The 15,993-nt window shown below is 52.8% G+C and overlaps 3 protein-coding genes across 3 annotated transcripts; 2 read left to right on the top strand and 1 right to left on the bottom strand.

Moving 5' to 3' along the window:
• Nucleotides 1–597: 597 nt before the first annotated feature.
• LOC101775687 lies at nt 598–4,526 on the bottom strand. Its single transcript, XM_012848988.3, has 4 exons — nt 4,141–4,526; nt 3,663–3,875; nt 3,403–3,584; nt 598–1,484 (listed from the first exon to the last, which is right to left on the bottom strand). Exons 1-4 carry the CDS (start codon nt 4,475–4,477, stop codon nt 873–875), a joined length of 1,344 nt encoding a protein of 447 aa, XP_012704442.3. The 5' UTR covers nt 4,478–4,526; the 3' UTR covers nt 598–872.
• A 4,544-nt stretch (nt 4,527–9,070) lies between these two features.
• On the top strand, nt 9,071–9,523 carry LOC101775281. Its single transcript, XM_004986470.1, has one exon. The coding sequence runs from the start codon at nt 9,071–9,073 to the stop codon at nt 9,521–9,523; it is 453 nt and encodes a 150-aa protein (XP_004986527.1).
• Nucleotides 9,524–11,970: 2,447 nt separating this feature from the next.
• On the top strand, nt 11,971–12,357 carry LOC101774878. The gene has a single exon (XM_004986469.1). The coding sequence runs from the start codon at nt 11,971–11,973 to the stop codon at nt 12,355–12,357; it is 387 nt and encodes a 128-aa protein (XP_004986526.1).
• The last annotated feature ends 3,636 nt before the right edge of the window (nt 12,358–15,993 follow it).

The raw sequence follows: 15,993 nt of genomic DNA, 5'->3' as shown, positions 1-15,993 counted from the left end.
CAGGTTGGCCGGCGTGGGGAGGAGTGGTCCGCAGCCACCAGCGCGATACCGGCGCCACGAGGGCTCGCCTCCTTCTCGGGTGCGGCGACGGCACAAACGGGCGGCGGAGCCACGGGGCCGGCGGAGGCGGGGACGCGGCCGCCGGTGCCCGGCGCAGGGGCTCATGTCCGCTCGAACCACAGCGCGGGCCGGCGCAGGAGCACGCCCGCCGGCGCCGTGCCGGGCCACCAGCCCCCCGTCGAGGGCCGCGGAGGAGGGCGGCGGCGCGCCCCTGGGGGCACGGCGTGGGGGACTTGAGAGAACAAGAGGTTGGGAGGGGAGAGAGCCGGTGGGTGGAGGGAGAGGATAAGGTTCTGCAGTGGGCCCCTTTAGTCAGTGTAATAGGGGCACAAATACCATTTCATGTGACGCCGATTCCCCTTCCATCCATGTTCCGTTAAAATCTAGCAGATTCATGTTCCGTTAAAATCTAGCAGATTCGTAACGGAAATGGCATAAAGGGATAAATTAGAGTTTCTATGGCACTGATGGAATCCGAAATTTTTTCATTTTCATGACATCGAGGGAATTTGCTCAATTAACTATCAGGCAATGAGATTAAGTGAGAAGATCACCGGGCTGTACCAACCACGCACAAACCGCGGAACAGATACGAAATAAACGGGAGCAGTACATTTGGATTGCAATTTCAACACTCTTTCTAATGAGTAGGCAATAAGAAAATAGAGTTCATTTGGAGAAAATATAAAACAAGAGTGCATCGTCCATTGGCAAGTACAGAAATCGACTCGCAACACACAAAGTTGGGTCCTCTACACCTTACATGGTTCAGTAGTTGACACTGAGCTTCAGATGGCACTTGTTCGCACCTGCTACTCTAGACACATTTTCGATACACGAACGTCATTGCATATGCAACTCCACTGCCAAGCTGATGCTGCTTTGCCCTTTGTTCTAAAAGACACATTCATGACAAAGTACTGAGTAAAACCGGAAACTGGGTGTTCAGGTGCTATAACAACTCCAATTCCAGCCTTAAAAGTCCATTTGTATGTAGACTCATTCATTTTCAAAACAATGTGCAATTCCTCTTGCTTCTTCACAGCCACTATATGCTTGAACATTGACCCACTTCCACAAAATTTGCCATCATATAGTGAAATCTCCTCATCAAACCCACTAGTTGAGGCACTAATTCTCACGTCTGATGGTTGTTTTGCTTCTGCCTTTACCTCTATAACAGTCTCAATGCTGTCACCTAGCAAAGCAAATATCATGTCCAAGCCATAAACTTCGCCCTGAAACCGTCCTATCAGGACGGATCCAAATCCAGCAAAAGAAGTGTCGATTTCAACATACCCACTAAACAACGGTGTGTCAGGAGATCCTTCTTCCTCTTTTATCCAAAGACTAACATCCATTAAAAAATATGGACACACATATATTCCACGACATGGGCTACAAAGTGGCAGGAAAGAGCAACCCTGTAGGTATACAATGTTAGAACTTCTCATAATATAAAAAGTATAAGCGCTATTAAAAATAAGACCAGCAGAACAGTTCGGTATAATGCTGTACAACGCATAAAAGCGTGTTCAACTGGTAGGTTAATAGAATGAATCCGACATCATTTTTTTGTAAAGAAATATCACAATTAATGGTTTACTCATGTTGGAAACAACATGACATTTCTCCAACTATGACCATAGTTACAAGTGAATTAGTCAATAGTAAAGGATCTGTTTTCCAATGAGTAAGCTAACAGCGGCTTTTAAATTTTATAGTACACCCATCAATCCAAATGGCATTTATCTACCATGATAAAAGAATAGAAGTTTTACGGCATAGTTTTTTAAAGGTCACACATTCCTGAAAAGAGAGAACTGTGTGCTACAAAAAATGAATGGTGGTTTGAAGTAAATTAAAGATCCATATCACACGTGCAACCAGTAAGGTGAAAAACAGGATCTAGATGTAACCTCAAAATTGGCTAGGAGCTTTTCCATAAATCTATTATTTCTCACACCCATGATATTCAACCTCATCCAATGCATTATTTTCATTTAAGTGACAATAGAACACTGTTAGCTGCTCTGCTACAGGATTGTGTTTGGTTCAACAAGCTACCAAAATTACAGGATTTGGGCAATCAGGAACAATACAAATGATTCTATTATTTGAAACATATTTAATGTCACCACATAACCAAATCCTATTCCAATATGTAATGGTACCATACCCTAGAAGCCAACTTCACAAAGTAATAAAATACAGTTTTGTGCAGAAGCATACCCTTCCCCTTTCTTTTCAGACAACCCAAAATATAAATTCATAACTCATATTTGCGAGTATAAAAAATAAGAGTTGACACCGACTACACTTTACATACGACCTGGTACCAGTACTTATATAGTTATATATGCATTGGCATGGCAAGAATTGGGACTAGCACGTCCAAGATCAAGTCCAAACAAGTTGAAGCATATTAAAAAGCACTAAGCTCTAAGCAGACTGGTCAGAAAGGAGGCAAGCTAGATTGGAGGTAGCACCTAGGAGCACCTAAGTGCCACATAAGCACCCCGCTTAAAATAGTTGAAAACACAGGGTGAGGTAGCTAATGAAAACTTGAAGGAAACATGTGATAAGGATAACAGAGTTCACCAATTAAAAATGTATTTTGTAAAAATAAGACATGCAGTAGACTTCTATCTACTGCTTTACACAGTAGATTAGGAAAAACAAGTAGTGCCTTCAGACACTACAATAGGTAGACAAACTTCCTGAACCTACCCCCTCACACCAACAAGAGGGTGATTTGACATCCTTTTTCCTCTACAGTAATAAGTTTTTTAATGAGTAGTCAGCAATTAGTTTTATCGTATCAAATAACTTTCCAAAGCTACCTTTCCAACTTGATGAACTAAACATCATCACAAAGCAAGGGAATGAAAATAAGGAATCATTTTCCCTATGAACTTGCTAGTACCCGGACGGTCCGATGGGAGATGTTCCCATCGGATGGCACCAATCATCAGCCACTGACAGATTCTCGCCAGGTGCTCTAACTGCCCGTCGCAACATGAAACCACAACATATGCAACATCACAGATGAATATTTGCAACATCAAAATTATTCTAGACTAGCTAATTGCATCCAACCAATTTCAGACAAAAATACCACCGAAACATCGCATGTTTCATGCAACATCGATCAAAATAATTCTGATTGATTCAACAGATCATAATAAGAGTGCTCCAACACTCAAAATGTCGCATCGCAACATTCATAAATCAAAGTTGCAACACCTCCAAACAACAGTAGAGGAGAAGCCTCGTGGACGCGGTAGACGTGTGGTCCTCATGACAGAGCTTCAATTCAGGACAAGAACAAGCATCACTTACCTGAGAAATCATGGCTGGATCATTTCTTGAGCGATTAAAAAGATAGTTGCGGAGTGGTTCCCAGGCATCACGAACAGAAAAATGCCCATAAATATTAATAGGACGAGCAAGAGGGCTTGATAATCCAAGGGAGAACACTTGCATCATCTCACAGGGTATGAAATACGGATGATCTAGTGCAGCTGCAAGTATAAAAAATGAGAATTGGACTGCACGAGAAAAAGATAAAGTAGCATGCCATTGATCATTAGTTCACCTACTTTCATCAGTATCTCCCGTCCAATACTGCACATGGTAGCAGTCATCTCCAGAAACACAGTCTTTGGTTACCCTTGGAAGAACACGTAGAGGCAACGCAGGCAAAGGAGTCGTGTTGTTGTTAAACAGGTCACACCATTCTGAGAGCAGGTCACCATTCCTTTCCCAGGTAGATTCAACTATTTTTTTAGCTTCCTCCAGTGTAAAATTTTGTCCTGTAAAAACAACAGTTCCATTCAACTGGTTATTATAAAACTCTTGTTTAAGGAAAATCTTCGTTAAGGAACTGCACGAATTTTGTTGATGCAAAACCAATATAATTTTACATCACGATTTTGCAAGTTTCATTCATAACTATTGTTTCTTCAGTTTTGGAAAAGGTCTTAGATGTTACAGATTACCGAGCGGCGTTCTCTTTGGTCTAAAAAAATATGTTACGCGTGTAGTTTCCAAAAATACCAGCAGTTAGGTTCTCATTACCTTCAGGGCAAGTATGTAACGGATACTCCCAGGGCCACTTGACTGGCAGATACGGGTTGCCATCCTCCTCGTCCCAACCCCTCATGTCGTCTTCGCTGTCCTCCTCGTCCCAATCACTCATGTCGTCTTCGCTGTCCTCCTCGTCCCAATCACTCATGTCGTCTTCGCTGTCCTCCTCATCCACGGTGTCGCCTCGGCCGCCGTTCTTCTCCTCCTCGCCACCACCGCCGCCGCATTTCTTCTCCTCATCACCATCTTCGACGGGGCGCTCAATTATCTTCAACTTTGGATCAGGCTCACCCTGTTCTTCCTGCACAACACACCAGATTGCCTCCATGAATCGCCGCGAGGGAATCGATGGACCGAGAGGGCGAAAATCAGATTAGGGTTTGGGTCGGAGGATTTCGGTGGTGTGATGGGGTGGTCTCCGCTTTTATTGACGTCTCGTAAGGCCGGGCGGACTTGTGGCCCTTTACCACACAAATACAGCAGTAGCGCTTGTGGCCCAATACGGCCCAACAGCGCGAAAGAACGGCGGAAATCTTATGGCAATCGAGAAAACCTCCTCCCTCAAGCGTCTTGCTTCTTCAGCAAGTGGTCCAGCCAGCGGATTTTCCTGACAACTATTTCCTTACAAAATAGATTCACAGGAAAGCTAAAATAAATAGGACCTATCGTATCTTTAAGAAGGTGGGAAAGACATTGATGTTTGATTGCATGCACCACGTGATGCAGGTATGGATGATCCTGAATGATGAGGTTCAACCAATTTTCTTGTACCATATAGTTCACTCCTACTAGTAGAAAAATAAATTAAGTGGGATGGCTTCATCATGGATGAGTTGGTACAATTTACCCAATCAAATAAAAAAATTATTATTATTTTGAACAATTTTATACATGAATCAAATGATACAAGTAACCAAACACACCCATAGTGACGGGTCCATAGACCCAAGGTTCCCAACGGGACAGACTTCCCGCAACACTTGGCCTCACAAAGGGCTCGACAATACTGCACATCTGGGCCGGCCCAGCTACGATGTCGGGTCAAAAACACGACCCGCCCACCGACCGACTCCTTTGACTGAGAGGCCCGGTCGGAGCCCCGACTCAATGGGTCCAGCCAGGGGTGGGACCATAGTCCGACCCGGATCGAGTTCTCCCGATTGAGTACTCCCGACCGGGGATATACCGTACCTCCCGTACTGCTCCCCCGACAGGCACAATCGGGGCCGACTGGGACTACCGATAGGGGGCACACGCTTGGTGTGGGTCTAGGGAGCAGGTGGGACGAATAACGAGGCGGCGCCCGAGTCAGCCGATCGTATGCAGAACCGTACCATGCCATGCCCTGCGCACGCCTGCACAATGCCGCCGTAAACCTACCCGTTGCGGCATAGTGGCCTAACGAGGAGAACAGAGACCGAGGACGGAGGCCATACCGTACCCGATGACGTGGGCCGCAAGACTAGATAGCACCCGTACACTCACTCTCTCTGTCTCTCCCGACTGTAAGGTTGTTCCCTTAAACTATAAAAGGGGACGGACCCCTGCTTCTACGACACGTTCACAACATTCGATAGACATTTTTTCACACACTCCCCCACACTCTAGCGCACTCTAGAGCTCCTGCCACTCTCTTCCACTGATACGAGAACAAGGCCAGGACTCAGGAACCCCTTGTCATACTCCTCTCGTTTGTACCCCCACTACGAACTTTGAGCATCTGAGCTCAGGAATAAAGTCGACCGACCGACCCTGACTAGACGTAGGGCACGTTGCCCGAACCAATATACATCCTGTATCATTGCGTGTTAGGCCACATCCGATCTAACGCAACAGCAAAACTACAAATATTTACTTGTCGGCCAGATTTCACACCGACAGTTGGCGCCGTCCATGGGGAAGAAATCGTTGCATTCGTGTTTTAGGTCATCGGATGGCCAACCTTCCTGCCGTCTTCGGCATGACGAGCTCGAGCGACACGATTCGCTTCGGTTTGCTGGACTTTCCCACCCCCGGGTCAACCAGGCCAGATCATAAGTGAAATAGTTTGATCGGGTCGACCAGGTCAGGCCCGATCATGAGAATCTCTTGTTTAAGCAAAGCAATGACAGTCTCTATTAACATGCTTTTTCTAATCTCTATTAACGTGCTTTTTGTAAGTAGTATCTTCTTTATACCGTGCCTACAGGGTGTCATTTATTTGATGGAATCGTCCGGCCAGAAACGGGGAAGAATCTCTTCTGTCGTAGAGGCCTCGTCGAGTGCTCCCACTCCGCCAAAAAAAGAATATGATATAAAAAAGATAAGCGGATAAAAGTGTCCCACCAAGACGCCGATGAAAGACTTTGCAACGAATTCAGCAACACTCGGTGGAGTGTGGGTTCCTCCCATCTTCACGCCGCTCCAGGCCTTCCGTTTTAGGAGCCTGGACTTCAATGCTGATCAGCTTGGCGTCCTCTGCCTTCATGAGGAGGCGGCTCCCCCAGCATCCCCAAGAGGAATGTCTCGCATCATCGTCTGCGAGCCGCTCGACGACCTAGATGTCAAGGCACTCGCACTTCATATCGAGTCCGTGCTAGGCACGAACCCCATGGTAAGTGACATGGATACTATCATGTATTCACTTGTTAACACCTTCCGCCAGCTCTCCGGAGGAGCTCTGTTGTCACCACCACGCTCACCACGCGGATGGTTCCCTTACGGCCTCATGTCCCCCATGGACGCGTACGCTCGGGACTCTGGAGGGTGATGGCGCTGCTCCCTCTCGCGCTCGAGTTCGTGGGAATGGTGGACTACGCCCTCACCTTCTTTCACGACCTTTGTGATGGGAGCTCGAGAGCGATGGCTCCAGCATCGGCGATGCGTTGTCGCTCGACCATCCTCTGTCCCGGGAGTGCGTCATGGCGGACGCCCCGGGACAGCTCCCGGAGGCAGTGGAGTCCGCTGAGACACACACCCCACCGGTCCACCGTGCGGAGGTCCTGATGCAGGTGCACGTGCATGGTGATGAGCTGTGACAGCAGCCGCTAGCACCGGCAGCCCACCGCGTCACCTAGAGCCGCACGCCTGCAACGCGGGAAGCGACACACGAAGCCGCACCCACCAGGTTCGGCGCAACATCATGGCTGGGGAGGATGACCTCCCATAATTCGCTCGGGCCGACCAGAACATTGCCGCCATGGCAATGCTTTTGCGCAGTCTCCCTGAACCCGCTGATCCCCCGGAGCAGGTAATCCACCGGAACCTCCAGGCACTGGTGGAAACCGTTGCGGCACAGCAGGCGGAGAGCTCTGCGTTGTGTCAGCGACACGCAACATCTTGCCCAACTGGAGCATTGGGCCCGCACCAACCGAACCGCTACATTCGTTCGCCTCAACAGCCCTGTTGTGCAGGTCAGAGCGCCGCGGCCGCACCGCAGCTTGACCCAGCACCAGCTTCGCATCCCCAGCACGTTCATGAACGCATAGGGCCGAACCATGATGCACATATTGTCATCCACGCGCAACGTGTGGCGCGACACAACGCCGACATCGACCACATGGTGGCGAGAGCAGAGGACATGGGCCGCAACCAGCCCGACGAGGAGCATGAGGAGGTGCACTCTAGGCGTGGCAGCCGACCCAACGATCGGAATGGAGACCAAAGCCCTAGCCCGGACGGACCGAGGCCGTGGACCTTCGGTCGCTGCATCCAGAAAGCATCGTTCCCTCAGTGCTTCCGACCGCCCACCAACATCGCCAAGTAAACACTGAGGAAACGAACCCCGATGTGTGGCTCGAGGACTTCCGGCTCGCCTGCCGAGCCGAAGGAGTAGATGATGATAACTTCATCATCCAGTACCCTCCCATCTGTGTAGGGGAGTTCGTTCGAGCGTGGCTCGAGTTCCTCTGCCCAATAACATTCGCGACTGGGCGGAATCAAGAAGGTCTTCGTAGGGAACTTCCAGGGGACTTATGTCCACCTTGGGAATTGCTGGGACCTCAAGAGTTGCAAACAGAAGCCCAACGAGCCCCTGCGGGATTACATCCACAAGTTCTCAAGGCAATGCAACTCCCTCCTGGATGTTGTCAACGCGGACGTCATCAGCGTGTTCCTCTCCGGGATGACCTGCGAGTCCTTGATCCACAAGCTCAGCTGCTAGAAGCCCCGCACCACCCACGAGCTACTCGACCTCACCACGAACCACACCTCAGGTGAGGAGGTGGTCGGGGTGGTCTTCAACACCGGTTGGGACAAGGGTAAGGCCAAGTGCAAAGACCGGGACGAGGGCCCCTCCATGAAGCAGGGCAAGAAGAACAAGAAGGAGCAGAACCGACCGACTCACCCGATCATAGTAGCGGCAGCCGACTGATTGGGCAAGCAACCCCAGCATGGCCGAAACGACCACTTCGAGAAGCTCATGGAGAGCCCCTGCACCAACCATGCCTTCCCCATCAAGCACCTCTACATGGACTGCAAACTCCTCAAGCACTTCCTGCAGCAAGCCGGCAAGCTGAAGGAGCGGACAAGCAAGGAAGACGCAGCCGACAAGGAGGACGCGGCAAGCAAAGATGAAGACGGCTTCCCTGAGCCTAAAACTTGCCTCATGATCTTCGGGGGACCCGACGCTGACCACTCCAAGCGCTAGTGCAAGGTGCGCCACCGAGAGGTATGCACCATTGATTCAGCTATCCCTACTTACCTAAGCTGGTCGAATCATCTAATCACTTTCGACCAGAAGGACCATCCCACCTACATTCCCTGACCGGCTTGGTACCCACTCGTCATTGACCCCATCGTCGACAAAAAGCACCTCAGTCAGGTACTGATGGACGGGGGCAGTGGCCTCAACATCCTCTATGTTGAGACCATGGACACCATGCGCATCCCCCGGTCTAAGCTCTGACCGGTCATCGCACCTTTCCACGGCGTGATCCTGGGAATGCAGGCGTATTCGCTCGGGCAGATCGACCTACTTGTCACATTCAGCGACCGCGCTAACTTCCTCATGGAGGTCCTAACCTTCGAGGTGGTGGAGCTTCTCAGGTGCTACCACGCTATCCTAGGGCACCCATGTTACGCCAAGTTCATGGTGGCCCCCAACTACACTTACCTCAAGCTGAAGATGCCGGGACCAAACAGCACCATCACACTGGGTAGTAACTTCTCGCATGCCTACACATGCGACCACAAGAACTTCGAGCTCGCCACCGGCCTTGCCCACTCTGTCGAACTCCAGAAGCTCGGAAAGGAGGCTGCTCCAGCCATACCCGACTACAAGGAGACGACCGTCGTGAGCGCCTTAAGTCCGACTGAGGAGACCAAGGCAGTAGAGATCGACCCCAGCTACTCGACCAAGATGGTGCGGATCAGGACCAACCTCCCAGCTGAATAGGAAAGCGAGCTCGCCGACTTCCTACGCGCCAACCGGGATGTCTTCGCATGGAAGCCTGCTGACATGCCTGGCATCCCGAGGGAGGTCGCCGAGCACACATTACGCATTGCCCCGGGCTCGAAGCCTGTCAAGCAACACCTACGCCGCTTCAACGATGAGAGCCGTAGGGCTATAGGCGAGGAGATCGCCAAACTCCTGGCGGCCAGTTTCATCAAGGAAGTGTACCACTCCGACTGGCTCACCAACCCAGTTCTTGTAAAAAAGAAAAAATGGGAAATGGAGAATGTGTGTTGACTATACTGGCCTCAACAAGGTGTGACCTAAGGATCATTTTCCTTTACTACGCATAGACTGGATAGTCGACTCCACCTTAGGATGCGAAATCCTCTCCTTTCTGGATGCCTACTTGGGCTATCACCAGATCGTGATGAAAGAATCCGACCAGGTCGCGACCTCTTTCCTCACCCCGTATGGCTCGTACTACTATGTGACCATGTCGTTCGCTCTAAGGAACACCGGTGCCACCTACCAGTGGTGCATGCAACAGTGCTTCACCGACCAGATCGACCCGCCCGACCAACCCGACCAAGTCGAGCGGTCAAAAGGCACTATCGCCGTCTACGTGGACGACATAGTGGTAAAGACGGTTCACGCGAGCGACCTGATCGCAAACTTGGCCGCAACATTCGCGAACATCTGAAGGTTCAGCGTCAAACTGAATCCCGAGAAATGCGTTTTGGAGTTCCGAAGGGGAAACTGCTTGGATACATCGTGTCCGAGCGCGGCATCGAAGCCAACCCCAAAAAGATCACGGCCATTGCTAACATGGGCCCCATACGCAATGTCAAAGGCATACAGAGGCTTACAGGCTGCTTGGTCGCTCTAAGCCGGTTCATTTCCCAACTCGGCGAGAAGGGGATGCTGCTCTACAAGCTCCTCAAGAAGACAGACATGTTTGTCTAGACGGAAGAGGCACAGAAGGCTTTAGAGAGACTCAAATCGTTGCTGACTTTAGCCCCGGTCCTCGTCGCTCCCGAGCGAGAGGAAGCCCTACTCCTCTACATCACAGCAAGCAACCACGTGGTCAACGCCATTCTTGTCGTCGAGAGGGAGGAGCCCAGGCACGTGCTGAAGATTTAGCGACCGACGTACTTCGTTAGTGAGGTGCTCACCGATGCCAAGTTGTGCTACCCCCAGGTGCAGAAGCTTCTGTACGCTGTCCTGATGGCGAACCGGATATTCCTACACTACTTCACCGAGCACGAGGTTACGGTCATCACCTCATACCCACTCGGGGAGATCGTCCGCAACCGCGATGCCGCGGGCCGGATCTCTAAGTGGGTGCTCGAGCTCATGGGGCACAACATCAAGTACGCCCCTCGCACTGCGATTAAGTCTTAGGCCCTGGCCGACTTCGTCGCTGAGTGGACAGAGATCCAGACCCCGACCCCTAATGTCACCCATGAGTACTGGATGATGTACTTCGATGGGTCGGTCATGGGACGCGGCACGGGGGCTAGGGTGGTCCTAATCTCCCCGGAGGAGAACAGGCTCCGCTACGCTATCTGCCTCCACTTCAAGGCCTCAAACAATGTCGTGGAATACGAAGCCCTCATCAACGGGCTACGTATCACCATTGAGCTCGGTGCAACACAGCTCTACGTCCACGGTGACTCAGAACTTGTGGTCGACCAACTCATGAAGGAGTCCTCCTGCAAGAGTCCTCTCATGGCAGCATATTGCCAAGAGGTGTGCAAGCTCGAGGGCAAATTCCGGGGGATTGAACTACATGACGCCCTACGAAAGGACAACAACGCTGCTGACTCCCTGGCGAAAATGGTGGCCAAACGGGAACCAACACTAGATGGAGTCTTCGTGAAAGACCTCCGCGAGCCATCCACCCGTGTCCGGGAGGACCCGATGCAGACGCCGCCTGGCCCCGACCAAGCGCTCGGGGGCTCCACCGCGCCGACGCGGCCTGACCCCGACCAAGGGCTCGAGGGCTCTGATTCGGATAACACGGTGATGACACTTCATCCAGCTAACTGGAGGGCACCACTGCTCACTTACATCCTCGAAGAAGTCCTCCCACCGGAGAGGATGGAAGCACGACAAATCTCTCATCGTGCCAAGATGTTCATTGCCATCGGCGATCAACTCTACAAATGAAGTCCGTCAGAGGTACTCATGAAGTGTATCGCGACCAACCAGGGGAAGTAGCTTCTCCTCGAAGTCCACGCCGGAATTTGCGGACGTCATGCGGCCCCACGTTCGCTGGTCGGGAAAGCTTTCTGCCAAGGCTTCTACTGGCCACAGCATTGTGTGACGCAGATGAGGTGGTCTGCAAGTGCGAGGGATGCCAGTTCTATGCTCGGCAGACTCACCTGCCAACGTAGGAACTACAGACCATTCCCATCACCTGGCCATTTGCAGTCTATGGCCTCGACATGGTTGGGCCCCTCAAGAAGGCCCCAGGTGGGCACACACACATGCTCGTGGTGGTGGACAAGTTCACTAAGTGGATCGAGGCGAAGCCCATCACCAACATCCGCTCCCAAGAGGCGGTCCAGTTCTTCCTCAACATTGTCTACCGGTTCGGAATTCCCAATTGTATCATCATAGATAAGGGAACAAACTTCACTGGCAAGAAGTTCCTGGATTTTTGTGATGGCTACGTTATCAAGGTTGGCCTTGGTCAGACACCGCGGACCAACGGCCAGGTCAACCGGGCCAACGGCATGGTCTTCCAAGGACTCAGCCACGCATCTTCGACTGGCTCAAGAAGCACACCGGCTGATGGGTCACGAAGCTTCCAGCAGTCCTCTGGAGCGTGAGGACGACCCCAAACCGATCGATGGGGTTCACCCCCTTCTTCGTGGTATACGGTGCTGAGGCGGTGTTGCCATCCGACCTTGACTACGACGCTCCAAGGGTAAAGGCGTTCGACCCCGACCGAGCTGCGGAGGCTCAACAGGACACGGTCGACCTACTTGAGGAAGCGTGCAAAACGACGCTCATCCGCTCCACCCACTGCCAACAAACCCATCGCAGGTACCACGAGAGGAAGATCCGGGGAAGAACCCTCGAGGTCGGCAACCTCGTACTTTGGAGGACCCAAACAACCAAGGACAAGCACAAGCTCTCTCCACCATGGGAAGGACCATACACAGTGGCTGAGGTGATCCGCCGGGGCACCTACTGACTGAAGGACGACGACGGCAACATCCTCGCCAACACTTGGAACATTGAGTAGTTACGTTGTTTCTTTCCTTGACTCAGTTCATTACCAGTCCTTTTCCATTCAACACTTGCTCCTACAACACCCCAGCCCGAACACATTCGACCTGGGTCACTCAGAGGCTCCATGGGGCTGTGGCACCCACCCCCTTTTAAAATTTTTTCCGTATCACGCACTTCGCCCAAACAAAAGGGCGCGCCCGAACGAAAGGGCATCCTGTCCTCTAACTCACCCTGAAAACAACTTATCCTCTAGCTTGTGGACCGATCGGACCCTGCCACGACTATGGTTCCGAGCAGCTAAGCCTCGCGAGCCACGCCCGGGTTCTTAAGGTTGCAGCCTACGTCAACGGGCAGGTCAGAAAGGGAAAGGGCAAAAAGCAGAATTTGCTTAAGGGCAAAAATAAGAATGGGCAGGACTAGTTCCTATCATAATCACAACCAAACTAAAAATTGTTCACACGGGGGCTCACGGCCCCCCCACAATTTTATTTCATACATAAAGAAACTAACTACTCCTATTCTGTTGCTCCCCATTGGCCGGGTCAGTCGGCGGCGTAGGTGGCTAGGCCAAGGGCTCCTCGGTCGCAGTCGAGTCGGTGCTCGAGTCAGTCACAGTTGGGACTGCGCCTAGCTCCGCCATGGTGTGCACCACTACATCAGGATCGACGACGCCCTCCTGGCTCACGCGTGCGGCTATCAACGAGCGGCGAGCGTCCATGACCCATGTTGCGATGACATGCTCAACAATCTTCTACGCACCCGGGGACAAGCACTGGCCCAATGCCCGGATCTCCTCGAAGCTCAAGCCATCAGTGTACCCACTACAGATCGCCTTGAAGTCCAGCTCGGGGTAGTGGGTCACCACCGACATCAGCACCGTGATGCCCCGTGGAACACTCCGTCGGTGATGAGCGTTTGGACCATGTCTGAGACCATCGCAAATTGGATGGCGGGTACACTGGTACTCAGGCCCGACCCTAGTACCTCAGTGACCACCACCTGCACCACGTTGCAGAGTTGGTCGAGCTCATCCACAACGGTGGACCGCTCCCTCAGGGACTGGGCTAACGCCTCCGCATTACGACTGACTGTCGCCTCCAGGACTGCACAAGAGACCAAGTCAGTAGAAGGCAAAAAAATGGCATGACCCCAGCCTAAACTCCCGAGATGACGGCACTTACTCTCATTCATGGTGACGGCGGCAACGCGGCCATCCTCCGACCGCTGCAGCTCCTGATGCAAAAGGGTATTCATCTCACCCAGCTCTTGGCTGGCGCTCACAAGGATAGCTTGACCCTCTTCCAGCTAGTTCACCCTCTCCTATAGCCAAGAGGATTCCTACTCCGATGACAAAGCCATCTGCTCAGCATGCACTTGGGCCCTCTGCGCATCAGTGAGCCTTCGCTCGGCATCGGTCTCCCGCTCGACCGCCCTACGCTCTGCCTCCTAGTGTTCCCCAACCGCCGCCTTGATCTCCACCAGACAGGCCCTTGTCACAGTAAGTGCCTGCTCGGCAGCAGTCGCCCGATCAAGCGCGCTGCATTTCACCTCCTGGCGCTCCCTGTCCATCCTTGAGGCCTTCGCCAGGTGGGACTCTGTCGAAGCAAGTTCCCACTCGGCAGTGGCTGCACGCGCCGCCCATTCCTAGGACTCATGACGGGTAGCCTCCATCTCACGGACAAGTTCCCCGACTCGCCGCGACGCCGCTACGTCCTGCTCCTGCCGACCATGCCCCTCCCGGAGGGACTGGGATTTGCGGGCCGACAGCATTGCCAAGCTCTATGAGACAAGCGTGCACAATTAAGCGACCATGCAACGCCAAGAGACAAGAAATGAGATCAAGATCATGGAAGAGCCTACCTTGGCAGCGCGGGGCAAGTCGATGGATGCAGCCTCACGGGCAGCCTTGGCCCTCGTCAGGAGATCCTCCATCTTCTCCATGATATGAGCGAGGTCGGACTGCACCGACAGACTGCTCCGCCTGACAAGGTCCCAGAGCCCGTCCTCCTCCCGATCACGGAGCACGAAACGCACCTTTCCAAGCTCGTCCACCTTGGCCCACACCAGGTCGCCAGCCACTTCTAACTGGACAGAAGCCCCAACCGCCACCATCTCGAACGACGCAAGGATTGTAGCTTGATCCCTGGGCAGTGGGATGCTCGAGTCAGCTACTCCGGTGTTCTCCTCAACGTCGAATGAAATGGTCATCATCGGGACATCGCAGCCCACCAACAGCTCCTCTTCCTCTCTCCCGGTCACCTCCTGCGCACCATCCTTAGGCGGGCTCGGGAGACCACTCACGAAGGCGTTGGCCTAAGCCAGCTCGAGGGACATCCGAACCTTCGCCACTCCATCAATGGCCTTGACCCCGGTTCCTTCACCCTCCTCCAGCTCCGACCAGAAGGGTGAGCCGAGGGTATGCAGCCCTCCTCCGGGTGAGACAGAAAGCTCTCCTTCCTCCCTCACCTCCTCTACGACCAGTAGGGGAGGGAGTGCCACGGTTACTGCCGTCGTAGGACCCGTCGCCACTATAGGCATCATCGTCATTGCAACTGCACCCGTAGTAGCCACCGACGGGGAAGAAACAAGCCCCATCAAGGTGGGACGAGCCAACCTCAACCTGCTCCCCCTATCGCCCATCGCGACTAACCGTAGGCTGGGCGTCCAATCCATGTGCGTGGGAGGCGGCACGATGGTCATCTGAGCTCGCGGCGGTTTGCTACAAAACGAAGGTAAGACAAAAGATTAGCCACGCTAAAGGACTCGATCGCATGAGCAAGGGAAGCTGTGATTACGTATGTGATCAGGGGAACCACGAAGACCACCAGGCCAGAGCCGCCCGGGGGCTGCCACCCACACTCCTTCAGGACGACCGAAGGTGGGGGCACCCCGACCGAGCCACGGTCGGCCTGTAGATGACTGCGGCCACCAGTTCACGGCAGATCAACCACAACGGCTGACGAAGCATCCCTCCGACAAGTACAAGGCGTGTCCGCCGACTCCCCGGTCGCGGGCGTATGACCGCGTCCCTCCAACTGGCCGCCGCACACCATAACGATCGAAGCTGGGGGTTGCGACGCCAACAATACCTCCGGATGGCGCGACAATGATCGTGCTCGCTTCTCCTCCCGCTCGCGGGCGATGTCCCTACTCGCAACACGCTTCCTCGACTCAGGGGCACTGGAAGGTTCCCCCACACCACGCGCTCCACCATAGGGTGCGACCATGGG

Source organism: Setaria italica, chromosome IX, assembly GCF_000263155.2.
Source record: "Setaria italica strain Yugu1 chromosome IX, Setaria_italica_v2.0, whole genome shotgun sequence".
Lineage (NCBI taxonomy): Eukaryota > Viridiplantae > Streptophyta > Magnoliopsida > Poales > Poaceae > Setaria > Setaria italica.
Note: the sequence above shows the minus strand (reverse complement) of the source record. Positions and strands in the feature narration are given on the sequence as shown.